The 27696-nt window shown below is 42.4% G+C and overlaps 2 protein-coding genes across 16 annotated transcripts in view; both read right to left on the reverse strand.

Moving 5' to 3' along the window:
- The window catches only part of DIP2B (disco interacting protein 2 homolog B), a 181406-nt gene extending 162555 nt beyond the window's left edge, over nt 1-18851 (reverse strand). The window contains exon 1 of one of the 5 annotated variants that reach the window (XM_083598561.1): nt 18385-18851. In XM_083598561.1, coding sequence (XP_083454687.1) covers nt 18385-18487 — 103 coding nt within the window. In that variant the 5' untranslated portion in view covers nt 18488-18851. Of the gene's footprint in view, nt 1-3687; nt 3835-18384 lie in introns of those variants that run through there. The other 4 variants (XM_083598564.1, XM_083598565.1, XM_083598562.1 and 1 more) reach the window with 4 other exon arrangements.
- A 3674-nt stretch (nt 18852-22525) lies between these two features.
- The window catches only part of LARP4 (La ribonucleoprotein 4), a 35854-nt gene continuing 30683 nt past the window's right edge, over nt 22526-27696 (reverse strand). For all 11 annotated transcript variants that reach the window (XM_083598708.1, XM_083598703.1, XM_083598702.1 and 8 more), the window contains one exon: nt 22526-27353. In XM_083598708.1, coding sequence (XP_083454834.1) covers nt 27012-27353 — 342 coding nt within the window. In that variant the 3' untranslated portion in view covers nt 22526-27011. The remainder of the gene's footprint in view (nt 27354-27696) is intronic.

Consider the following 27696-nt stretch of genomic DNA (forward strand, 5'->3'; position numbering starts at 1 on the left):
AGCGTGGTGCCCAGAGATCTCCGTGTAGTTGCAACTGGACCAGTGCCCATTGCAAAAAGTGCCTGGCTAATTCCTAACACTGATGAAGAGCTATAAACAACCGAAGAGGCCATCCCACCATTATTTGAATAGGGGATCTTCTCTGGCATGAGAGATCAGGAACTCATTAAAAGGGAGAACCAGAGGGAGAATGCAAGCAGCACAAGCAGAAAGTCTTCAGCTGAGCTCGTCTTCCCTTTGAGTTGCTCTTTGGCATGTTTATTATATATTACAGTTAAAAAATAAAATATTGTGCAGCACCTGATACATTTCTAGACTACCCTTCATTAGAAATAACCTCAGGGTTCACAAACAAATGAAGACCAGTACTAAAATTCATTACCCATTACAAATGGGCACCACTGATTGACCATCTACAAATGCCTTGGTGAAGTGATATATCCTCAGCTGGCATCAACATGCAATTAAAGTAGATGCCAGTTGCATTTCTGATGGGAGGGCATTCCAGAGCTATAGCCACCACAGAAGAAGACCTACCTTGAATCACTGCCTGATGCACTTACTGGTGGGAGCGCCAAAAGGCCCTCTCCTGCAGATTTTAAATCCCAGGATAGTTGAAATACAAAGAGGTGCATGTTCTGAAGCAATCTGAGAACAGCCCACCCATCAAGTTTTCCATTGTGCCATCCCAAGATGGCAGTGGCCTTTAGGTTTAAGCTTTAGCATCCTTAATTTGTAATACATTATGAGGCAGTAGTTGTGAGTAAGTAAGTTCTAGGCTTTCCCAGCTGTACTGCTTTAAAAACAACAACAACAACATGTCCCTGTATATCTCCAGCTTTCTGTAACAGAATTAAGGGTTTCTGTTACAGCTTTGGAAAGGTATCTTATCTCACAGGACTGATGCAGAGATTGAGATAGCACCTACAGAGTGCTTTGACAATTCTAAAATGCTATATACGGTAAATGATAAGAATTATTCTACCACAATAAAACAGCAGAGGGGCTTGCAGAAGGATGCTCCACCACCTTTTCAGAAGTGTTCAAAGCAGTTTACTTGTAGTTTTACAGAATCCATGCCCAAATCCTTTCTGATAGGCCAGCACAGTCTCTTATAGGCTCCGACACTGGGAATACTTTCATTACCCCTCTTCTCCATGGAGAAGTCATGTATCTCCCCTCCCCATCCCCATCCCCCATAATATTGAGGGTATAAGGCTTCTCTTTATGAGTCTCTGGGTGTGGGGTTGGGAGTTCCCTCTCTAGCGTCTCACTCTTCTGCTTTCCATCTCTACCCCATCCAGAAAGCAACATGAGGTTAGGCTGCTTCTTCCTCCACACCTCTCTGTGTCTAGGTAGCAGCTGCCAGGACATTACCTCGTTCATTTCTACATGGTTCCATCCTTATTTCAGACATTGTGATATATTGATATATTGCTATGTTTAGCTAGTGATATATCAGGATGTTGAAAACCCGATATTGCCCAGCCCTACTATTTAACAATAGTGACAGGTGGTGATAGGTTGAAGCGAAGAGAAATCATGACTTTGCTGCGGAGGTGAGATTCCAAGGGTAATTCCTGGGTTATAACTCAGACTCTTATCCTCAACACACACTCCCTATTAAGCAGTGTTCAGATATATAAGCTAGGTGCCAAACCCTGGCTCATTTAACCAGGGTGAAATCAGTCCTGAGTGCTCACTGGAAGGACAGATCCTGAAGCTGAGGCTCCAATACTTTGGCCACCTCATGAGAAGAGAAGACTCCCTGGAAAAGACCCTGATGCTGGGAAAGATGGAGGGCACAAGGAGAAGGGGACGACAGAGGATGAGATGGTTGGACAGTGTTCTCGAAGCTACCAGAATGAGTTTGACCAAACTGCGGGAGGCAGTGGAAGACAGGAGTGCCTTGTGTGCTCTGGTCCATGGGGTCACGAAGAGTCAGACACGACTAAACGACTAAACAACAACAACAAGAATCACCAAAATGGAATGCCTAGTTGCCATTTTGGAGCCAGGCGACTCAAAAGGCGTATTATTCAATACAATTTTTTGGTTCCTGAAATCCATTCTGATTGTGCAGATAAAATAAAATGGATAGAATTCTACAGGATGTTTTGCTAGTGTGTGATCCCCAGGCATACACCTCCAGATGGTGCAGACGTCAGGTGCCATTCTGGCATCCGGGCATCTTCACTTGGTTGCAAGTGGCCTATAGCCAGGTGCAAAATGTGTCTGGCAAATTTTGAACGCTGCTCTTGAGCGACCAGAAAATGCTTAGGCAAAACTACAAGGGCACTGCTTTACTGTAGTGCTTCCCATCGAAAACATATTTCTACACACCCTTTTATCATACAGGCATAATAAAATATCTAGATTATTGCAACGAGCTTCATAGCTAGCAGAAATAAGAATCTGCTTCGATTAGATATTGTTTGCACACAATTGTGGCAGCACACAGCCATTCTGTGCTACAGGTTCCCCAGTTAGAGGGCTACTCTAGTGCTCCTTCTTTGTTCACAAAATGAACAACTCTTCCTGCTCTCCACAAAAGCGCACAAATTCTGCCACCACCTCTTACTTCTCTGAAGACTCCCAACACAATAAATTGCCCTGGCAGGCAAGCAACCACAATCCAGATTCTTTAGTGAAGACACATGGATAAACAAAGAGGAATGAAGTCACTTGCTGAAATAGTCAACCACTGTCACCTAGACAGGCTAGCTCATGTTTAGTCTGAAGAGTAAACAGGAACCTTCACTCCTACATGATGAAGCAATCACAAAGCAACAATGACCTGGAGTGTTAAGCTCAGAGGAAGCCTGCCAGCAACGGGAGTGTGAACCAGGGTAGGGCACTGGTTGTGTCTGGATGTTTGAAAGTCAAGTTTGAGTCCTCACACAGCTATGAACCTCACAAGGTAGCACTGGGCAAGTCAATGCCCAAGTCTGGTGATGTGACTAGAGATAATTCTTTTAAAAAGTTGCTATGAGCACCTTGTGAAAAAGGAGGGATGTCAACATGAAAAATGCTGAAGAAGCATCTGAAGAAGTGTGCATGCACACAAAAGCTCATACCAATAACAAACTTAGTTGGTCTCTAAGGTACTACTGGAAGGAGTTTTTTTTATGAAAAATGCTGTCAGGTTACAGCAAATGACCTTGAACAAAGGAACACCTACATACAGTGGTACCTCGGGTTAAGTACTTAATACGTTCTGGAGGTCCGTTCTTAACCTGAAACTGTTCTTAACCTGAAGCACCACTTTAGCTAATGGGGCCTCCCGCTGCTGTCGCACCGCCGGAGCACGATTTCTGTTCCCATCCTGAAGCAAAGTTCTTAACCCGAGGCACTATTTCTGGGTTAGCGGAGTCTGTAACCTGAAGCATATGTAACCTGAAGCGTATGTAACCTGAAGCGTATGTAACCCAAGGTACCACTGTACTACTAAGCAAAGAAAAGCCCCCACTGACACATCTTTCCTCCCAGCGTATTATTTCAGAACAAGGTTATGAATTCACTGTTTTATCAAACTCAAAAGATTCCCCCTATCCCTTCAATACACTTTCATTTGTTGTAGTTAAGCTGTTCATCATACATGGCAGTGGAAGCAAGCTTGATACTGACAAGCGAAGCTTTAAAAGAATCAGAAACCAAAAGCAGGAGAAAGGAAGTGGGGCAGCTTACCTTGAAGCATTTGGGGTTCCCAGCCCTGCATGACCAGAGCTTCACAGTAGAGTATCAGAAAGGGAGCGCACGATTCATGGACTGCTGATCAGCGTGGCAGTCAGAGGATAAATGAGCACTACTCACAAACTAGTTGCTTCTCGAAGAAAGCCACTCCCTACATCAGTAGGAGTTGTACGGCAGATTGGATAACTCACGCTGAAGGGCGGGGTGTAAAGGAAATTTATGACCTAGTCTAGGAACACTGAATCATTCCTCTGCCCCCAAAATGGGTTATCATTTTGTTCTTTCTTATCATGCCTGACACGAGGGTTCAACACCATAACAACCCTCCCTCTCCAGCCCTGGAGAACTAGGTAATGAAGTAAAAATGAATGTATGCCACCAAGTGTACAGCAAATAGCAAGTATGGGAGAGGGGGAGTTCATTGGGATTGTGGGGAAAGTTAGTCCTTTCTTCTCCTGCCATGCTATACACACAAAAGTTAGGGCTACCAGCAGGTTTGGGGGGGCATTGTTGGGACTGCAACACTTGATGAAAGGTTTTGGGGTTTTTTAAAAAAATGAAAAGCTCCCCACAGCCCATATTGAATCTGGAGGTCCTGCCCTGGAAGGCAAACACCTGAATATACTGCTATATGCTGATGACATGGCGGTCATGGCACTCAATCGAAGGGGCCTACATAGCATGCTGGAGGGGCTCGTAGCTTATTGTTCCCAAAACTCTCTAAAGATAAATTATGATAAAACAAAAATTGTGGTATTTACTAGAGCTCGCCACACATTCAGATGGTCTTTAGATGAACACAAAATTGAACAATGTCTTCTCTTTAAATATCTTGGTATCACTTTCCAAGCTACATCTAGCTGGCTTGCCCACTTCAACTGTAGCCCTTCTAGCACGTAGGACAATTGGTGCTCTGCTCAGCTTTTTTTATTCGAGGGGAGGGCAACTGGTGACCCCTGCACTAAAAACTTTTGTTGGAAAAGTGATTCCCCAGATGTTATACGGAGTAGAACTCTGGGGATGGAATCAGAAGCTGTTAGAACGGCTTGAAATCTTCCAAAATTTTTATCTCAGAAGAATTCTAGGCCTCCCTCAGAGCACTCCGGCAGCTTTCCTAAGAGTGGAAGTAGGATTACCCTCTGTGTCTGCCAGGACCCACTTAAGATTCCTGCGTTTTTTCATCAACCTCATAGATGCCCCAAACACCTTATTGGCTAAACAAGCCTTTGTATCATTACAAAATAATACCACTTGGCATAAAAATCTACTAGACATTTTATCTAGATACAATCTACCTGAGTTTAATACTCTCAAATTGTGGAGCCCTGATAAAGTTCGGGAATGGATCTTTGAAAAAGACGCCTTTTTGGACTCCACTAAGATAAAAAACTCTGGGTTTTCCTACTGGTTCCCTCGAGTAAAAGCAGTCAAAATCTGTGCCAACTACTTGGTGGAGATCACCGATCCCACCCTTCGGAGAGCTTTTACTATGGCACGGTTCCAAACATTGCCAACTGCTTATTTGACCGGTGATACACAAAAACCCCAGTAGAACACCGTTTATGTCCTTGCCTTATGAAAATTAAAGAGGATCTTACACATTATCTCCTCTATTGCCCCATTTACTTGGGCTTTAGAGACGCATTGCTGCAAATTATACCCAATTCTATAACCAGTCCTGAAGATAGAGTAAAATTTTTGTTAGTTGATGCAAACCCACGCATTACCCATGTGGTAGCGGTTTTTGTGATGAAGGCTATGAAAGCCAGGGAAAGATTTATGGACGACAATGTAAAGACCCCTTCATCGTCTGTTTAACTCGTTGCTCGTTTTCCCTCTTTTTTTTTAGAGTATGTAATGTACTCTACATTACATAGTATGTAATGAATTTTAATATTTTTAACTATTGTAGTGTTGATGTTTGTGCACAGGCATGGTCCTCACAATAAATGGATTTGATTGATTGATTTGAATCTGGAGGACAAACCCATTAGTAAATGTTTCATTTAACATCTAGTTTGGCCCCTCACCTTCTTTGATGGGATGGCTAAACAATGGTCCTGCAGATGTTGCAAAACTACAACTTCTATTAATCCTAGCCACCATGGTCATTGATCAGGGATGATGGGTGTTGCAGCTCAACAATATCCAAAGGTCCACAGCTTTCCTATCACTGCTCTAGGATCATCAGAGTTGTATGTTTACTACCATCACCATTAATAGGATTCCCCTTGTTTATTTTATGTTGCTACATATGACTCCTGCTTCAAGACTAAATTATGCTATCAAAGATATAAGGGGCTTGTTTCCTTTCCATGGACCTGTGATCATTTCTTTTAAAAATTAACAGTGAGAGGGTAGGATACTCTATCTCAATCTGCACTCCTTTGTTTTCCCAAAGTGAAGTTTTCATGGTTGGACTTCTCTATTCCTCCACCCCATTCACCAATTCCCCTCCATATTTATTTATAATTTCACCCCCACAGAGCTAGAATGCTGAGAAGGGCCAGGTGTAGTGGTGTTTTAACCGGATAATAGATGTACACATACACAGTCCAGACCACAGCTGTGTGTATTTGGAGGTCGGTTATGACAGTAAGTCAGTCTTCTTGACGGCCTTTCTAAAAATGTATGTGCAGCATAGAAAGCCACATCCTGTTATCTTTTGAAAAAGCTAGGGAAACCCCAACATTAATAAGCAGAAAATAAGCATTTTTATTAAAAATAAAGAAAAACAACAAAGACTATGCTAGAAATGCCGAAAAAAAGCAATAATGGAGCTATGCATTTATATTATGGTAGCAGGGAATGACCCGCAATTAAAATAATTCCTGAATATCAGTTGGTAGATTGTGTGGGAACTAGCCAACTTTAGGGGTGGACACCAGGCAAGAATAGGTCAGCTGGTTTACAGTCAAACCTCGGTTCCCGAATGCCTCCATTTTGGAATGTTTCAGTTCCTGAACACTGAAAACCCGGAAGTAAATGCTCTGGTTTTCGAACTTTTTCGGAAGCCGAATGTCTGCTGCGGCTTCCGCTTGAGTGCAACCCATCTTGCAACCCATCAGAAGCCACACCTCGGTTGTTGAACATTTCGGAAGCCTAACGGGCTTCTGGAACAGATTACGTTCGACAACCAAGATTTAACTGTACTTGGTTTGGGAGCAAAATCCTTAACATTTATCAGTTATTTGACACCACATAGCATCCAGACAGCTTCACATGTAATTAATTCAGGAACATTTACAGCCTTATTGAGTAGGTCAGTATTATTTTCTACATATAGCAGATAGATTGCTGAAGAATTAAGCTGGGCCTTATGTTAATTGCAACTTTGAAACTTGGGCTTGAGACCCTCCTCTTTCTTTTAACTCTACGAGCCCCCACCCCAGGGCCCCCAGCCGAGAATGGAACCACAGCACAGAGCAAATGTGATAGTGGTGGTGGTGTTTTTTAGCTGTTAAAAATAGCTGTGGAGATGATATTTAGCAGGAAAACAGCATGGAGGAAAACGTCAAACACACCAGGGACCCAATCCATATCAGGAGATTACACAGATGGGTGGTTTAAAAAAAATGAGAAAGGTAATTCCCAGAACAGAATTCAAAGGCATGGCTAAAGACATGTCTAGGTTTAACTCCAAAGACATCTAACAAATTTATGTAAGAGGTGAGATTTGAAGCAGTTTTTCTGGATCACAACACAATCTTATAGCCTCTGTGCTGTATAAACTTTTGCTGTAATGCTGTATAAACTTTTGCAGGTCCATGACAAACAGGAGCTACCTATCCCTTCACTGAATAGACAAAATGGCTACAATGCCAGCAGCTTGTACATATTCATGGCACCCTTTTGAGGACACACCTATGACGGCACTGAAAACTTGGGTTAGCTTGGCCTCGCCTATACTTGCCACACAAATCCTGTTAAGAGCAGCTCAGTCTCAAAACTGCTGCAACTCAAGTAAGTATGGTTTAGGACTCCCATGCAAACCATCTTAAATGACAGTGTCCCAAGAGGCAAGGATTCCTATATTAGATGGATGTTTAAAATCCAGGGTTATCAAGTGACCAGGAGATGTACCTCATTTCAACACATCAGTATTAGAGCATTCCAGGTCTACATGAGTAAAATGAAGTGTCTGGGAAAGGAACATGCTGGATCATGTCACAGAACTGTACTTATCATACGCAGGCCTCACCTATGAACGAGGAAATTACCTTACAGTCTGTACTGTATGCAAGCACATTATAATTACAGAGATAGCATCACCAAAGTGTCCTTCCTGACTTGGTAGAGCTGTCCATGGAGATTTGCTGCTTCCCCCTTCTCTCTCTCACTTAATGCACATTACTTCTCAGGGTTTGAGTTTTCTTTATGTTCTTTAACCTTAGGGAACTGTCCCATTTGGGGGCATCAGGGCTGCTAGATATGGCTGTAAGCAAACTACCATGTTGGAGATACATGAGAGAAAGCAAAGGGAAGCAGCATATTACAGAAGAACTTAACACACGTGATATGCAAAGCACCACCACTCTTTCCTTATGAGAAGATCTGCAGGTGTTATTGACATCAGTATGCCTCAGATATGGCTGAAATAAGATGTCATGGTGGTTAAGGGACTGCTGCTGAAAACCGGAACTCCGTGTCAGTTCCCCTCTCATCTCTCTATAAAGCATAGTTAAGGAAATACATGAGGCAGCAGCATCACTTTCTTAGCTTTCCCATCTAGTTTACCCCAGTGGCAGCCAATAAAAAGTGAAGCGGAAGCAATGAAATTTATGGCATGACATCAGTGTCCCATGTTTCCTTAACTACATGCTTTACAGGGAAGAGGAGGGGGGAGACAATATGAGGATGCCATTTTCAGCAGAAACACTTTAATCACCATTCCGACTTTATTCCACCCCTATAACTCAATAAACACCGACATACACACTTTAAAAACATGCCCTTTCCCCCCCTCCATGTACACGCCCTTTCACATTAAGTTCAGTTTCACATTATAAGCTCAAGTCACCATAAGGTCACTGCAAAGCAATTCCCATTCTGAAAAAATGATAACATGTTCACATCTGGGAAACATTCACAGCACCAATAAGTCAGGAGCAGCCTAGGATGTACTTGACAATTTCCTAAGTGACTATGTATATAAACTTTTTACTGGAACTGACCAAAGCACTCCTTTTACCTTTGTATTGCATTGTTTGATATTTGAAAAATGAATTTATTTGTTGTTTTTAACGAAACCACGTATATAAACTCCTCCTAGGGTGATCTTCAGTACAGGAAGGCTCGTACGACTTCAAGACAAAGTTGGAAGCGGCCTTTAGATGTGCTGTGATAACAACTTCCCTTGGGATGCAGCTCACTATGCAACAGTTCCACCTGGATACCAATTACATGCATGCACAGCCATACCTGAAGACAGATTCCTACTGAATGTTTGTCTTGCTATTGGGATTGTAGTTCCATTTGTGTTTCTCAAGCTGGTCTCTGACTGTAATAAATTTCATGTTTCAATCCCAGCAAGCATTTACAGCAGGGGCCAGCAAACTTTTTCAGCAGGGGGCCCGGTCCACTGTCCCTCAGACCTTGTGGGGGGCCAGACATGGGGGGGACGAACAAATTCCTATGCCCCACAAATAACCCAGAGATGCATTTTAAATAAAAGGACACATTCTATTCATGTAAAAATACCAGGCAGGCCCCACAAATCACCCAGAGATGCATTTTAAATAAAAGGACACATTCTATTCATGTAAAAACACGCTGATTCCCGGACAGTCTGCAGGCCAGATTTAGAAGGCGATTGGGCCGGATACAGCCCCTGGGCCTTACTTTGCCTACCCATGATTTACGGTACATCTTGTAAATCTAGCAGACTCCTTTCCTGCCACTAGGTGTAAAGCCAACAAGCATCCTAAAGCTAAAAGTCAATTCACCTTTCGAAAAGAAACACACTACATAATGAGAGGGAAACATATTGGCCTCAGAAATGTTAAGAACATGTTACACATTCCTCTCTTGTTATTAGGCCGCTCCAGAAAAAGGAGTGTGGCCTGGGAGGAGGCTGATTTCTGCTTGGACCTGCACCCAATACTTTGCCAAAGAAGGTAACACTTTTCTGACTTCACATGGTGTCAGAACAGGTTAAGGATACTGTGCTTTATAAAATCACCCTTCAGATTGGCTACTACACCAAAGTGGCCAGTACAGTTATGAGAGAAAATGAAACTGGACATATTCTAATCTCGCTCAGGACAGCTCTCTGTGTAGGGCCACATTCTGCAAGAGCCACAAAAGCCACAAAATATGGGCCTGGATGCAGAATTCAGATTCTTAAGATATCAGCTCGCATTTATTTATTCTTAAACTTTCCAGTCCTTAGAGATGTGTAGATATGCTTAGAGAAAATGTATGGGCAATGCCAACTAAAATCTCAGAAGTCAGAGAGATGCCAAACTGAGACTGCAATCCTAGTCACACTTACATGGAAATAAACTAATTGAACGCAGTGGTACTTACTTCCAAGTAAATATGAGTAGCATTGCACAAGGGACTGAGGCGTGGCTGTATTGCCTTTTGCTTTCTATCTTTTTTATATTGCCCTGCATTGTGCTTTGCCTGTCAATGGTCTGAAAATGAGAATTATGCACAATAAAATAAATTATGCAGATTTACATAATTTATACAGCCTGTACAGTTTGGTTTCCCCCACAAGTGCAGTATTTCTCCTGGATGGAGATTGTTAATTTGTTTAGCACAGAGTACATACAGCTCTGGCAGTGGCATATTCTACAACTAATAATGTTTTGTAGTTGATACTGACTGGACCCAAGGAGCACAACACAAGGAGGGAAATACTGGTTTTATTTTTGTTTTATTTCTCTATTTCAGGTGAGGTATCCCAGAGTGGTTGCCAACACTACATTTCAGATGCTGGCTGAGAGGAAAGCAGAAACATGAAACCTGTCTCATTCTTAACTGAACTGGAAGGGAAAACAAAGAAGGGGGGGGGGGAATCAATACTGTGCACACAGGTTAAAGACATTAGCTTGTTAAAAACAGAGCAAAAAATACAAAGCATTTCTCACTGTTAGTATTACTGGGTGCTAAAGTTACAGGGAGGAGAAAAGCAACCACAAAGGGAGAATACGCTCAGAAAGAAAACAGCAGCCAATATCACAAAAGTAGCAAACAAATTTAGCAAAACATTTTAAAAATGCTTATCGTCATGTGTTGCAAACCATTAACAGGTCTCAAATAAAGCTGTTGGAGCAACAGGTGCAGGAGAGATGCCTATCCTGCTTCATGGAAGAACATGCACCCAAGAAGCCCCAAAACTCACTTTTCATGGGCACATTGACAGAACACTCTCCAAGGCAATGTGGTTCTCCTCCTATAGAGAAGATAACTAGGACTACTGCTTCCTCTGCAGTCACTGGGGATTTACAAGGCATTACAGATCCCAAACCAAAACAACAGGATACCAGCCACATGACTCACACTGTACTTAACACAAATGTTAACCGTACAGCGCTGCATCCTAAGTAAGTTCTACAGAAGTACTTAACAATGTCCAGCTTTTGCTCATGTGAATCTGCCTACTAAACGGGATTAAAAGGTAAAGGGACCCCTGACCATTAGGTCCAGTCGTGGCCGACTCTAGGGTTGCGGTGCTCATCTCGCTTTATTGGCCGAGGGAGCCGGCGTACAGCTTCCGGGTCATGTGGCCAGCATGACTAAGCCGCTTCTGGCGAACCGGAACAGCGCACGGAAACGCCGTTTACCTTCCCGCTGGAGCGGTACCTATTTATCTACTTGCACTCTGACGTGCTTTTGAACTGCTAGGTTGGCAGGAGCTGGGACCAAGCAACGGGAGCTCACCCTGTCGCGGGGATTCAAACCGCCGACCTTCTGATCGGCAAGTCCTAGGCTCTGTGGTTTAACCCACAGCGCCACCCGTGTCCTGTGTCACGGGTATAAGAGGGTATAAATCCCACCCACTTTCATTACCCTTTCACTTAAGAGATTTGAGTCTTTTGCTTACCACATACGACGTCTATTTAGCATTACCAAAACAGTCGGTTCTTTGCAGACTCCCAATGACCCTAGGCGCCAACTCAAGTCCTGCAATTCCCAATGAAGTAGAGAAGGATGTGGGGGAAGGGGGAATCTCTAATACAAAGCACTTTGGGGTAGGGTGGGAGGTTCAGAGTGAGCTCAGCCTCTCTCTCTTGCTAATGTTTCTCTCAGCAAGTTGCTTTAAGTCAGAGAACCTCTTTGGGACAAAAACAGCTGGGGAAAATTGGGAAAAATTTAAGCTCCGTTCCCCAGCTTCATACAAAATCCGTGATGCGCGAGTACTGAAACACAGGCCTGCTGCCATCATGTCTAACTAGGCTTCATATTTTGTGGACATGGGACCCAGTATTTTTTCCTCAATAGGGCACAAGTTTCAGCTATCACAGCATGTATAAACAGAAATCCGGTCAAACACGTATTAGCAGGACAGACAGACAGAGAGTCTGGGATTTTTTAAAAAAATGTATGCTACAAGCAATTACCGTATTTTTCGCTCTATAACACGCACCCGACCATAACATGCACGTAGTTTTTAGAGGAGGAAAATCCGTAGGCATGCCACCCGTAGGCATTTCCTCCATAACACGCACAGACATTTCCCCTTACTTTCTAGGAGGAAAAAAGTGAGTGTTATGGTGCAAAAAATACGGTATTTCATAGTTGGGGTGGTTGGGGAGAAGCACACAGGGCCTCAACCATGTTGCTTTGGGGCCAGTAATTCTAACAGAGGTGGAAGCAGAAACCTATCTAGTCCCCATAAGATCAAGCAAATCACTTGTGATAAAAATATAAAGTAGCTGGGGATCCAGTTTCCTCACTCCTAAACTTCTTGATCTCCAGATAAGAAAACAGCTTAGAGGTTTTGTTGTTTTTTAACAATCCCATCACAGTCTAGCACCCCTTCTCCTTTTTAGAAATGAAATGAGAGGCAGGTGGCTGCTATCATAGCCTATTCAAAGTCCTAGCTGGGAACACCCACAAAGTAAACAAATTACCTCACCATGGAAAAAAAAGGGAGGTAACTGGGGACAAAACTAGATGAAAATATTCTTTTTAATCTGCGCAGAAGGAAGATGGAATGTAACCCACAATTTTTCTCCTGTAGTGGACATTGTGCTGGGTGGTCATCTCTATACCAGTACCACATCCCAGGCACTTCTTGGAGATACAGCCTGCTACCACAGGCCTACCACCCTCCATCTGGGGTGGGTGCTATTATGTCGTCTCCTTTTATTATTTTTCATTTTCAATTTTCAATTCACAATTTTCAATGATAGATAAAAGTGGCACAGCTCAAAGCACCAGTGGAGGGGGGCCACACGGCCTCACAGTAAAAGGTATTAGGTTGGGGGGGGCCAAGAAGTGGATATGACAGAGGTATATAAAATTATGAATAGTGCAGAGAACGTAGATGTGCTCCTCCAACATCCTGCTATCATGCGCCACACAACATCGGCCCCCACAATCTCCTTTAGAAGCTGGCACTTCTGCAGTGCATTATTTAAAAGTTGTAGTGACAGCTGCAAGCTTGGACAGTTTGGTTTCTGACAAGGCTGTCTACCCCTCCCAATTGGTGATACATGCATGCGCGCGCACACACAATGAGTTTTGGGGTTATTTTTTGGTTTATTGGTTCAGTGGCAGGCACAGAGCTGCCTTTTCTTGGGTGGAAGGGGTTCTGAGTGTCGACATTTGTTATGAAATGGGCATTTCTTTTAAGCCAAAATTGCTTAGATATCCAAATGTGTGCCTAGGTCCAAAAGGGCTGGGGACTTCTGAGCCTCTCCATACCAGTTGATGAGGAAGGTGAAAGAGAAAGAGAGAGCAATTCCACTCGTGTCCTATTTGTGGGCTTCCCAGAAGCATCTGGTTGGCCAACATGGGAAGATGATGCTGAATCAGATAAACCTCTGATCCAGCAGGACTCCCCTTATGTCCTTAAATAGCTGGCTGCCACTGGACAAAAATCTATGCCATATTGATGTATTTTCATCTGCACCCATTTTTATAACATGACAAATTGAAGCAAGTCACTTTATTCCTTGTGGAATTTAAATACATCATTGCCTACGCTGATACCAAGAGGTGTTTAGTTCACACAGCAGAGGCCAGATACATGTTAGAGCATCTTCAAATAGGCATCAGTAACTGATAAATAACTAATCAGAAAAAGACCCTTCTTGGTGGTTATATCTAATGCAAACCTACTGAGCAAAATATTTATTGGGCTTGTACCATATGATTCCTCTTTCTCTTCCCCCGCCCTCCAAATCTGCTCCAGAAGGTGACCCAATACTCCTGAGCAGATTTTAAAGGATGATATTTTTTTGGAGGGGGGGTTCCTGTTAGATTTCACCCAAAGTGGGTTTGCACCACTTTTAGCTATCATGGGCTTCCTCAAAGAATCCTAGGAATTGTAGTTTGCTAGAGGTGCTCAAATTCCGTGGTAGAAATCTCCAGCTCTCCTGTCAGAGCTTCCTGGAAAAGAAAAGGGACTGTTTTATTTGACTGGCTTAAAACTGAAGTATAGATACTCCTAATGTGAGTTAAAGAACAAATCGAGTGTAGACTCAAACAGGATAGGTTTTGAACCTATCACAAGCCAACAGCATGTGACTGTCAATGCGACAGTCCGAGAAGTACTAATATGTACTAAAATGCAAGGCATGCAGGTAACGTTATTTGCACATGCACACACATCCCTACACAAACACATTTTCACAATAAATTAGTATTCTTGCTGGGCAATGCTGAAAAAGTACTGCAGTGATCAGAGCTGCAGCTTCAAAGCGTAACAGATTCAGATGCTGCATAAACAATGCAGGATTTCCAAAAAACATAGAACAGTATAGGTTGAACCGTGTAGAAATAGTTGGGGTTTTTTAAGCCTAGGGTAAAATGACACATGCTGCAGAAAATATAAAAATGTCTTCCCAGCAGTTACAAGCGCCAGTAAATTCAGCAATTTACAATTCTCTCAAAAGGGCATAAGAGGACATTCTTTGTCATTACTTCATATCATCAACATTCACCAAAACTTAATAGCAGACATAATAACAAGCTATACTCTTATATTTTTTTTTATGAACTTCCCTAGAAACTGGACTAAAATCCCCTCCAGAAATTTTGTGTGCTACAAAGTGACATATCAAAGTAGCTAAGAGTGACCTTTAAAGGCCTGAAGCCTCCAAGGGGGTTAGTACCATTAAGGAAGCCTGTTGTGGTAAGTACATTGGTGAATAGGGTCCTAAATTAAGACTTAACATAACACAAATTTCCTACTAATTTCTTAATGAGAAAAAAACCCAAAGTGATCAATGAAAGGAACAGCAACACCACTTTTAAAAGATGCATATGCTACTTCTTGTGAATTGTCTATTCATAGAACTTCTGCCAGAAAAACTTACTAATACAGTGTGTTTACAGATCAGAAAAAAGGCTTGTTTAACAAAGCAGAGCAGAACAGTTTTGTGGAATATTCTTCCATGGTTTTACTGATCATTATCCAGCATGTGGAGAATGTGATTCTACATGTAAAGAGCAAATTAATTGTACAGAAATGGAGCTCAATTTCTGAGTAATTCCCATGGAAATACTTACGGTATCTGATATATAAGGCTTTAAACTAAAAAATAAAAATCTTAAATTTGGCCCAGAAGCATATAGGCAGCATAATTAGCCAGTAATAGATGTTACTGTTGTACTAGTGATTACAAGTACTCCCAAACTACTGGTCTGCTCCTCCAGAGGAAGTGTAACCACATCCAGAACAGACAATTGACTAGTCTGTAGTGCAGGACAGGCAACTGACTAATCTCATTACTCCAGTTAGGTAGGTATATGCCGTGAAGTAGAGATGTTATGGTATGAGGGCATCTAGACCATATTCTCACCATACACTAGATGACATTTCAAGTGCTCATCTCTTAAGTTTCTGTGGCCAAGATTCAAACAACCATTCATTTTTTTCAGTGTTTGCAAGTGCACTTTGCGTTTTCTTAAGCAGTCATATTATGAATGACAAAAAAAGATGCAAAGGAGCAAAACAAAAGCAGTTTTTTATGATATCATTGGTTATGTCTGCTGCTGAAAATCAAAAATTCTACTAGGCAAGTACAAGCCCTTGATCTAAACAATGTAGCTCTTTGGCTGCAAACCCAAGTAACTTATCCCCAGTAAGATAATTCGCAAATAATTTCTCTTCTGAAATAACTCACAATGCATTCATGATAAAAAAGCAAAGGATGTACACAAAAGGGGCTGGTAACTGATTCCCCCCCCCTAAAAATGCCCTGTAGACATAATCCCTAATGTTACACCAGAGAGAGAGAATGTATACCCTGTAAAAATTACATCTCTTATTCCTCCCCCTATGCAGAGTCAGTCCTTTTCTCTCAACTTCAACACACAGTGTCTTCTGTTCTGCAAAAACCATCTATGGGCGTCATTTTCAAGAAAACTGAGGACAATAGCTTAACAGCCAGTGTGCAGAAAGCTCAACATGGAGACTAAAAAAAATGCAACCACAGAAAAGAAAAGAGGAAATGTGCCATTTATGGCTCAAACACAATTTAAGGTTTTGTTTTTAGCATAAACAGGAACTTTCTGTTAACTGATTACAGCTGCATGAAACAGCTTGCACAGGTCACATGGAAAATACATTATGCTCCCCCCACCCCTCATTGTTATCCGAGACTCCTCACCCACATGTACACCTCATAAAAAGCAGTTGATTTTTTCCTTGAAGGAGCTATTAAAACCCGTAAGATGACAGGGAATTAAACAGAAGAGGAAACCATCTACAGGAACACATTAAAATTGATACATTTACATGATATAAAGGGCAAGGGGGAAGGGGGGGGAGAGAGCGAGCATCAGGTCAGTCTCTTCCCTCGAACTGTATGAAAGGCTTAGAGCTCTCTCTCTCACTCATACATAGAGCAAGCTACCCAAGGGCATTTGAAAAAGGGGAGATTTACCACTCCAAGACAGCTATCGTAGCCCCTTTTCAAAGGACAGAGCCATGGAAATATTTTTAAACAAGTCTTTTAGGGAAACACAGATTTTTCCCCATACCTACTGAACTGTCAGGCTTGGTGGAAAGTAGCAAATCAGAAGAAGGCCGGATGACAGATAAGTGTGTAACAGAAGGGTGGGTGGGGGGATTTTATATTACAATAAAGGATCCAGCGGGGACCTTATCCAGAAATGGGGAATCCAAGCCCCATCAGCTCAGTCACACTCTCCCCACACTTCAGTGATGCTCATTGACAGGCACACTGTTGAGGAGTCAGAAGGGATGCCACCCTACCCCTAGTGTGGGTATCATTTGCACAATGCATGCAGTATTTTAAACAACCAGGGAGAAGTACATAAAGTGCAGCAACAACCCATACATGCTATAAGGCTGAGCAACGGGCTACAGGGAACCCCCACAGCTCAACACAATGTTTAGCTTTGTGCATTTGCAGATGTCACCAAGACCAGCATCTACCACAAGCCAGGGAAGATTCAGAGACGCTTCTGCACCCCAACGGATTACAGTATGAGCAAGGTGGCAATGAGGTAGCGGCCTACCCATTTCCACTGCCTAACGTGGCAAAGGGACTGCAAAGAAAGAGAACTTAACAATGTAAGTGCTAAGGTGCAAGCTTCAACTCACAATGAAGTCACACAGGCAGCATGTGAGTGCGGATGGGGGGGGGGAGGGAAGGGAATGAAAAAGGAGGAAATCTCTTGTGTGCCTCTGCAAAATTAATACAGACTAAGGGAAGGCAAAGGAGCAGAAGTAAAGGAGCAGAAAATGGAAATCGCGCACACACACAAACACACACAGAGTGAGAAATAAAGAAAAGGAGCAGAAAATAGAAAGCACAACAGTAAAGAAACACCATAGACAGAATAATTGCCACACATAGGAAGAACAAGGATATAGTTTGAGTTCCTCACTTGCAATTTTATAAATCATTTAATGTGTCAACACAAATAGAAGTTATTAATATTGCAGTTGTTGTATAAGGGATTATGATGATGACCAGAATGTATGGAAACTAGTAACATTTTGGAACGCAGAAATACAGCAAATAACCAAGCCATCAATTCTAGCACGTGGGGGGGACCTTATCTAAATGATAAAAATCGATATTTGAACTACTGATAATAATAATTGTATTATAAACTGGTATTGCTACAACGAGGCTATTATTATTGGATTGTAGTTGAAAACCAATAAAAAAAGAAATGAAAATACAAAGCACACGCGCACGCACACTTAAGAATTAAGAAACCCAAAGGCTCGTTTGCACTCTCTCTAACAGCTCCATGCTAACCCTAAACGAGGAAGAAAACGCCATTATCTAGAGAAGGGGGAAACGGGAGGTTGCAAAGAGCGCAGGATTAGGAAAAGGAGAGAAAAGGGCCTCTTCTCCTTCCTCCTCCGCCACCACCATCATTGCCCCCAAAACCGAAGGGGGGAAATGCCCTCTGCTTAGCCAAACAGGGGGCGATCGATGGAAAGGTGCCAGGAGTGGGAAGGGAAGGGGAGAAGGGCTCCGATCCCCTTTCGCCCTCTCTCCGTTCCCGCCCTGGAAAGAAGAGGCTCACCTTCCGAGAGCTCCAGCTCCAGCTCGGCGAGCTGCTCGCGTACCTCCCGGGGCAAGCTGGCCGGCGGAGACACGGCGCCGTTACCGCCTGGCGGCTCAGCCATGATGGGGAGGGAAAAGTGGCCGACTTCGGCGGCGGCGGCGGCGGCAGCAGCTGCGGCTCCTCCTCCTCCTTCCTCCCCTCAGCGCTGAGGGCTCCGGATCCCGCCGCGCCAAGCAACGACGCCCGCCGCCATGGCCGTGATCCTCCTCCTCCTCCTCCGCTCTCCTCCTCCTCCTCCGACCGCTTCGCCTCCGAGCGCCGCCGCCTCGTCCTCCTCCCCGCAGCCGAGCTGAGCCCCGGCTAGGTCACATGAGAAAGGCGGGAGGCGGGCAGGCCCAGCCCGGGCTCCGGCAGCAGCAGCAGCAGCGGCGCCGCCACAACCGCGCGAACCGAACGAGCGCCGCCTCCGGCAGGGCTAGGCCTAGCCGGCGAAGGCGCCACGGCTAGCTAGGCCGCGGGCGACCTCCGCTGGCCGCCTCGGACAAGCGCACGGCGCCGCGATAGCGTTCGCTCGGGCCATACTTCCCTTCTGAAGAAAGCGCTTACCATTGGTATGGCGCTTGTGAGGCATTTCCAGAGGTTTCCATACAACTTGATGTAAAATATTGGGGTATCGTCGTCCACGTGACGCAGTGCAAAGTTTGAATGGGAATGCCATCAACTTTTTTTGGGGGGGGTGGTCAGTGGGACCCCCCCAGAGCCCCTAGAAGATGGCTCCTATGCCTCCAACATACTTTTGAATTATGGTGCTGGAGGAGACTCTTGAGACTCCCGTGGACTGCAAGAAGATCAAACCTCTCCATTCTGAAGGAAATCAGCCCTGAGTGCTCACTGGAAGGACAGATCCTGAAGCTGAGGCTCCAATACTTTGGCCACCTCATGAGAAGAGAAGACTCCCTGGAAAAGACCCTGATGTTGGGAAAGATGGAGGGCACAAGGAGAAGGGGACGACAGAGGACGAGATGGTTGGATAGTGTTCTCGAAGCTACCAGCATGAGTTTGACCAAACTGTGGGAGGCAGTGGAAGACAGAAGTGCCTGGCGTGCTCTGGTCCATGGGGTCACGAAGAGTCGGACACGACTAAACAACAACATGCCTCCAACATTTATCCAATCAAAATACGGACATCCTATTCAATTAGAAGAAGTGCATTTTTCTAGAAAAATACAAGTTGTTAAAAAGTTTGGCTCCAACTGTAACAACAACAAAAAATAGGTTCCGGTACTGCATGCCTTTGAGTAACCCCTGAGAAAAAGCACTAGGAAGAAGAGGAGGAGGGGGGGAGCTTTTTTATAGAAAAATAGGTGCTGGTAATCACCATGAAGTTGTTACAGTAAGAGCCAAACTTTTTAACAGCAACAAAAAATAGGTGCCAGTAATGCATACCCTTGAGTAACCCCTGAAAAAAAGCGCTAACACTAATAATACCCTGAACATCAGACTGGGTTGCTCTAGCCGCTCTGGGCAGCTTCTGACGTACAGTGGTACCTTGGTTTACGAACTTAATCCATTCCGGAAGTCCGTTCTTAAACCGAAACTGTTCTTGATCTGAGGCACGCTTTCCCTAATGTGGCCTCCTGCCGCCATCACCCTCTGATTCCATTCTTAGACGCCTCAACATCTTCAATACGTGCAAAGTCAAGGAGATTTGGAGCATCACATGGCAGTACAGTTGGGGAAAAATATGTGCTCTCCCAAGCCCACATTCCCAGCATGTTCACACTTCTGCTGCAGCAACGTCTACACTGGCTCGGTCACGTCCACAGGCACTCTCATACTCTGTGGCCATCCTACAGCTACAGGATCCAGCCTTCTAGCCAGCATGCTCAATGGTGACATGCATACAGGAAACTTGACCACAGAAACACCATGCTCAAGAACAGGAATGAATTCTCAGGAATTGAGTAAGCAAAGTGGGAGGGATTAACAAGTTGTTCTCAACCTTTTCAGGCCAACACATTTTGGAAAATTTATGACGTGTCATGGACATGAAAAACCTGGCAAATGCTCATAATCACTCATCTCCAAAAAGTCAAAATATCAATGCCTCTGTAACCACCTTTTTGTGTTTAAAGCAAGCTGCTTTGGGGTGGGGCAGGGGGCCTTGGCAAGCAGCAACTGGGGTGTTCAAGTGCACAGTAGTGCTTGTGGACTCCAGGATTGAGTAGAAAGTATCTTTTATTTCACTTTAATAGGCAGGGTTGATATGCAACGTTGTGCGTATCAATATATTGTCAAAATCACTCACAAGCTGCATTTAAATCTCAAACCGCTAACTAGATTCCTTTGCTCATTTGAGATTCCTTTGCTTACTCCAGGACAGGAAATCTGTGGTCCTCCAGGTGTGTCTATTCCAGTTCCCATCAGCCAACATAAGTGACGAGTCGTAAAACAAGTTATGTATGAAGGTTCCCCATTCCTGGTTTTCATAGTAAGGCTGAAATCAATGCTATTTTGTGTGGTAATGAATCCTCATCTATAAAATGTAGTCAGGAATTGAGGCTTCCCCCAGGCTTTTCACACTTTGTGACAAGGTGGGACGCAGGTGGCGCTGTGGGCAAAACCTCAGTGCCTAGGGCTTGCCGATCGCATGGTCGGCGGTTCGAATCCCCACGGCGGGGTGCGCTCCCGTTGCTCAGTCCCAGCGCCTGCCAACCTAGCAGTTCGAAAGCACCCCCGGGTGCAAGTAGATAAATAGGGACCGCTTACAAGCGGGAAGGTAAATGGCGTTTCCGTGTGCTGCACTGGCTCGCCAGAGCAGCTTCGTCACGCTGGCCATGTGACCCGGAAGTGTCTCCGGACAGCGCTGGCCCCCGGCCTCTTAAGTGAGATGGGCGCACAACCCTTGAGTCGGACACGACTGGCCCGTATGGGCAGGGGTATCTTTACCTTACCTTACATGATGGAAACAAATATGGAAATACTTGAGGAAATATTTTAATACAAATAACCAAGTTTTGCAACTTATGTTACCTAAATTGTATAATAATTTTTATACATTATTTGTTCAGGTATGTGTATTTCTTATAGCAAATCAATAAAACTGGCAAACTGATCCCCTTCTGCATGTGAAGACTGGAAAAACCCATATATGCTGTTTTATACAACGCACAAAATAAGGAGGGGGTTTATCGCTGCTGTCCCAGTACATTCACAAACCTTTCAATGGAGGTTCCACAAAGAATGTTGTCAAATAATGGAGTTTGCTTTTCCATAAATCATCAGGCAACGGCTAGCAAAAGTGTAAATCCAACAAGCATCTCATGTAGTTGTGGGGAATATTCACTTAGGCTGTCATAGGATGTAGGCCTGTGGTTTCCCCCAGCTTCCCAATATTTTACAAACACCACAATTCAAAGCAGGGAGGAATTAAGTGACTCAACTCTTCTTACAATCTTTGTGCAGAAAGTCATGCCATCACCAAGTTGTTTTTGCCCCTTCTGGGGAAGACGGGTGATTTTCAGCAGAAAAACCACCCTACTGTTCCCTCACACCCTTGCAACAGCCTTCCCTTTCAAACTGAATGATTCTGAGTAGTTGGTGAGGCTCCAACTACATGTAGCTCTATTGTAAAAAAACAGCACAGGATAAAAACCAAAGTGAAATAACGTCGGTGAGGACAGATGTCAGAGTTTCCATTGTACTGGGCCAGACTGGCCAACTGAAGTATTGGCTTTTTGTTTCAGGATGAAATTTAAAAGAATGAATGCCGCTGTCTTATACATCCTCTATAGTGGTGGGGGGGGCAGATTTGTGGTTCTCCATATGGTCTTGGACTACAACTCCCAAAATCCTCAACCACTGCCCATGCTGCCTGGGGACAACACCATCTGGAGCGCCACAGGTTAGCCTTCCCAATCTACAACTATACTCCCAATGTAGTTAATTAGCCGTATGGGTAAGAACCAACATCCAAAGTAGCCTGTCTGCCATAATGGCATTTAAGATCCACCTATTTAGGAATGTCTCAACAATTAGCTTCAGGCATATAGTTCCTGCCCGTCCTTCCGTTTTGATCAGTTAGTGGTTTTGAGTAATAGGTCTTCCACTGCCACATATTCGGCATACCAAGTCATTTAGCATCTGGACAAAGGATGTGTGTCTTTTTAAGGTGGATTTTATTATTTCCTTCTAACGGTTATTTCAGTTTCCCATAGCACCTTGGCAATGTCAAAAACAAATACAAATACATGTATAATTTTAACAATTAAGCATGAACCTACTTTACACATTTTTGTTTTAGACAGCTTTGACAACAGGAATAAACCAAACTGACAAAGTAGAGAATCCAGATAATTACTACTTCTTTTTTTTTAAACAGAAGTCTCACAGAAAAGTGAGAATATAAATATCAGAAACCAAACTTTTCCAGGAGAGACATAGCTGAGTGGTTTTGACTGAAGAACTGAAACCATTTGTGCACTAGCCAGTTACATCAGAAATATATTTGAGGGGGGATTTTATCCATGACAATCTTCTGTAAAAAACACACACCCTCCAGCTATTAAATATAAAATTCTTGAAGCTGTTACAGGTTACTTTGAAGACCAATTAGTTTCCATTTAATATCCTCTGAAACCTACATTAATACACTCATCAGATGTCTTCCAGAGTCCAGGGCTGGAGACCCAGCTAACTTTCATCCAAAGAGTATTTTTTTAAATGAAATGTACCATCCTAAAGGAAACCCACACAAAGAATATCTGCTCTCTCTCAAACACACATACACACACACACACACGAGCATGATAGGCCATTAAAGATTAATGGAAACAATCTTATGTTTCAGAAGGAAATATCAAAAGTTAAAGAAAAAAACCTATTGCATATTTGTTGTAATCACAATTTACAAAAGCTCCCCCCAACCCGAAGTGCATTTCTGTTGCATTTTGTCTGTATATAATGCTGCATTTTACAAATTTGAAATCTGTACACATGTAGCAGGTATTTTTTCTCTCTCATGTGAATATTCACTTGGGTAACAGTAAAAAGAGTGAACATATTCAGACATTTAGCCGATATTGATGAAATAGTAAGGCCATAGCTATTTTACTACAATAAAAGCATTGCTTAAGTCACTTAATTGCTACTGATCTGCCCCAGTTTCATCTTTTAAGTTTTCTTCTGGTCAGTAAGATGGGTTTAGTTTAACCTACTGCTAAATCTGCATCACACTTTCTGCCAAGCTAAATCAAAAAAAGAAAAGAAAGTAGGAATATTAAGTTCCATGCCAACGGAGTATCTCCCCCTTTTTTCCCTTCCAGAACATAAGTACAATAATAGGACCCAGAGTTATTTACCAATCCTAAAAACATGAAAGGAGGAAAACTCAGAACACTCATAAAATCACCAACAAATGAGAGTTGAGGAAACTGAAAGCTGTTTGCCATTATAATGAATTATTATTTCAACTGATAAGACTCAACAGGCATGTCTGTCCATTACTGACCTTTAAGGTGAAAGGTAATGGCATTTAGGTAGACAGCTTTGACACTGATGTTTTATGGATGAAATGCAAACATCAGCTTCATCTCCACTGTTTCAATATTTACAATGAAAATGCTTGTTTTGGTTATTTTACCAGTACAGGCTATGCCAGTATATATTACATTCATCCAGTATTTTTTAATAGACAAAGGACAAGGGTTCACATGTTGTTGTTCACTGCCTCAATTTCCCAGTAACTATAAGAATGCTTTGTCCATTAACACTTTAATGCACAACTATGCAGAAAACAAGCACTGCCACATTCAACATTCTTAACAATAAAACAGGAGAATTGCCAGCAGTGAATCTAGTTCTAAAGATGTTATTTCTCGTTTCCAAAGTAATATGGGAAGACTGATGGATGGAGACTCAAGACACTGCCTGAGAATGGACAAGAGCAATAGTGAGCCCAGATAAGTTTCTAATCATGCAATAACTGCAAGAAAAGTTAACAGCACACACTGTTTGCTCTCTTTTTAACAGTTGCATTTACTTCATTATTTCCTCTAAACCTAAAAGTTTATAGTAGATTTGAGGGGGGGGGAGGCTATGTTAATTGAGTTGATAGTTACCAAATATTGAGCCCTCAAGAGTAGCAACTTTACACTGGAAAAAGCTGTTTTTACACACTTAACACATACATTGAACAAGAGCCATAACCCACACAAACACACACACACACACACACACACACACACACACACACTCTCTCAGGGTGTATAACACATCCCTTCCATAGGTCAACATTTTTAACTCACAAGAAAGCAATTGTGAGCTCTATTTTTTTAACATCCAAAAAAGCAAAGCGCTACACTTTCAAGTTGATCTGCTTTTGAACAAAGATTCTACCCATACGTGGATACATAACGCAGGGTTAGGTTTCACACACTCACATTGCCAGGTAATTTGTTTTGACTAGCCCCTTTCCAAACAACTACATTCTCTCTGAATGACAGACAACCATATATATATTTCCAGAACTCCTGTCGGCTCTTATAAATTCAAATACATCTTTAGTTTGTAATGTCACAATACGTGTCTACCCTAAGGATAACTGTCGCAGTTCAACCTTTTTTTCCAATCCAAGTGCAGTAATTAGATTTATGATCTTAAAAAAGAATTTTTGAAGTACTCTTCCATACATTTTGCAGCGTTCTTAACACTTTTAAATATTTTTCACCTTTTGTGGGTTATGTCCATACAAAAATAGCATTATGAGTAAACCAAAATGGGTTTCTGTGTTAACAGATGTGATCAATGATTTGTGTAAATTTAAAGACTGCCAAACCCAGCACATGTACTTTAAAATGAGTAATGATTAATAACATGCATAGAAAAAAAGAATATCAACTATGTAAGTACATATACACTTTTCAATCAAATAAAAAAGTGATTGCCAAGCTGAATAATAAGTTAGAGAAATGACAAATCTAACTTTATATATATATTTATATACTTATAAAAATAGATATGAGTGTTCTCAAAGCCATTGATAGAGAATGCCTACTGAGTAAAAATTGCCAAGGGTTATCTGGCTAAGAAAATCAGAAGATGAACATTTTCACAGTTAAATTATTTATCTGCCACTGACATTTTAAAGTTATCACTAGCATATATAAACTAGGATGTGGTAGTATCTCGCAACTGCATTTTCCAGTGTTCACAACTAACAACTTTAAATTTGTTATACTTGCTATTAACTAAAGAAAGGTACACTTTGTTGTTGCAAGATACTTTCCCCTAACACTTTAATACAGAACCTTGAACCCTAGCATGCAGATTTTGGCAGATTTAACTTGTAGCTTTCCTATTCCTTTTATGACTTACTACAGTTACCAGCTTATAACCCAGACTGCTCGTTACACAATGTTGTTAATCTAATTAACATAAAGCTATGTAAAAATCCTCTCCAATGTTCTCCAGACTAACTTGGAAGTTTCCATGGCTATCACCTCTAAAAAACCGAGGAAACCTAGTTACCAAACTGGCTGTTTTAAAAGTCTGCCCTCTACACAAAACCTGATTTCCAGTATAGTATGAAGTGCTTTTTTCAGTAGAAAGAGCTTTTTCAATATACAGTATCTATCAATGCAAGTCACTCTAGAGGCCCATCCATGTATCATAGAAAGGCCAAACTTCAAACTGACTTGCCTCACTTCTACACAATTAAGCATACTGAAGAGATGAAAATCCAAGGTCATTAAATGTGATACCAAGAAAAGGACTGCTGTGCACTTTTTCTGTATTAGTCCTGCATCAGTACTGGAACGACTATTCCAGCTAGATGTGCATAATTCTGTAATAAAGATTTAGAGAAAAATACTTAAGCAGTGGGGGGAAATAAAAATAATGCAATCCCTAATTAGGGGGAAAGCAAGTACAAATTAAAACCTTGCCCACTATTCATTTACTAATCTTGCTGTTTGTATAATCCAAAGTAAAATAGAGTTTTAAAAGCTGACCAAAATTAGTAAGTTCAAATACTACATTTCCAAAACACAAAATACTACAGTAGTACATTCAGTTATCAGCAGTGACTAAATAATGACATAACAAGTATGTGGCTACACTCATTCATACTGACCAAGCATGTCAGTTTTGGGGCTGATTTGTAATGCAAGGCCATTAATGGCATACACATCATCCTACAAGCCGTACATTAAATAGATTTAAAAAGTAATTTATAACTTTTACAGAAATGCTTTTTTCAAAAAAGAAAAAAAAGGGGAAAAATATTTAGCCTCTTCTTTCTCCAGGTGAGGAACATGCTATTGTGTGTATGTATTTGTTCCTCATTTTCAACAAACTAATTCATAACCCAAGACTCTACCTTCAGGCAGGAAATCCGCTGCAAATTAAAACAAAAAAAAAAGTTACAAAAATTATAATCTTTTATCATATTTATATTGATTCAATTCCTCCAGCATTTTATATATCACTTTGAGATGAATATTGGGACCTCTTCAAGCACTCTCACACCGCAAACTCTGTGCTCTTGAATTCAGTGTCCGCTTTCCCCACATTTGAATTTCTCACAGCTGGCCAGTTTCTCCTCTACTGCTCATTAGTCCATACTTATGATTAAATAAAAAGTTTGATCAATTTTCCTTTGGTGATCGTGGTGGCACATACTGTTCCTTGCCAACACGCCGAGGCGCTCCCTGAGGAGAAGACCTACGTCCACATTGGCGCCTCTGTTCCCTGATTTTTCCTGCGGCTCCCTTGGGAGGCCCGTTGCCCCTGAAGACCGCAAAGTCCTTAACCCGTCCTTCAGGTTTTTCACACGCCTTCTCTCCAGCTCTTTCATGGGTGCCATTTTCTTCTGTTTTGGCAGGAGAGGTTACATTGGTACGCAGCTCCCTAAGCGGCTGAACAGGAACTGGAGCCATCTCTTTTGGGGGTTTCTGGCAGACTTCAGCATAGCTGAGCTTCCGGGGTTGCTTTGGGTGTCAAAGAGAAAGGTTTTAGTGTGCCAGAATACAAAAGGACAGCATTTTAAAATAAAAACCAAGTACAGTGGTACCTCGGGTTAAGTACTTCATTCGTTCTGGAGGCCCGTTCTTAACCTGAACCTGTGCTTAACCTGAAGCACCACTTTAGCTAATGGGGCCTCCTGTTGCTGCCGCATCACCAGAGCACAATTTCTGTTCTCATCCTGAAGCAAAGTTCTTAACCTGAGGTAATATTTCTGGGTTAGCGGAGTCTGTAACCTGAAGTGTATGTAACCCGAGGTACCACTGTAGTTTCTCTTCAGTCAATGCAAAAGTTTATTTTATTATTTTT

This window comes from Podarcis filfolensis (assembly GCF_964270895.1).
Source record: "Podarcis filfolensis genome assembly, chromosome: 2".
Taxonomy (NCBI): Eukaryota; Metazoa; Chordata; class Lepidosauria; order Squamata; family Lacertidae; genus Podarcis; species Podarcis filfolensis.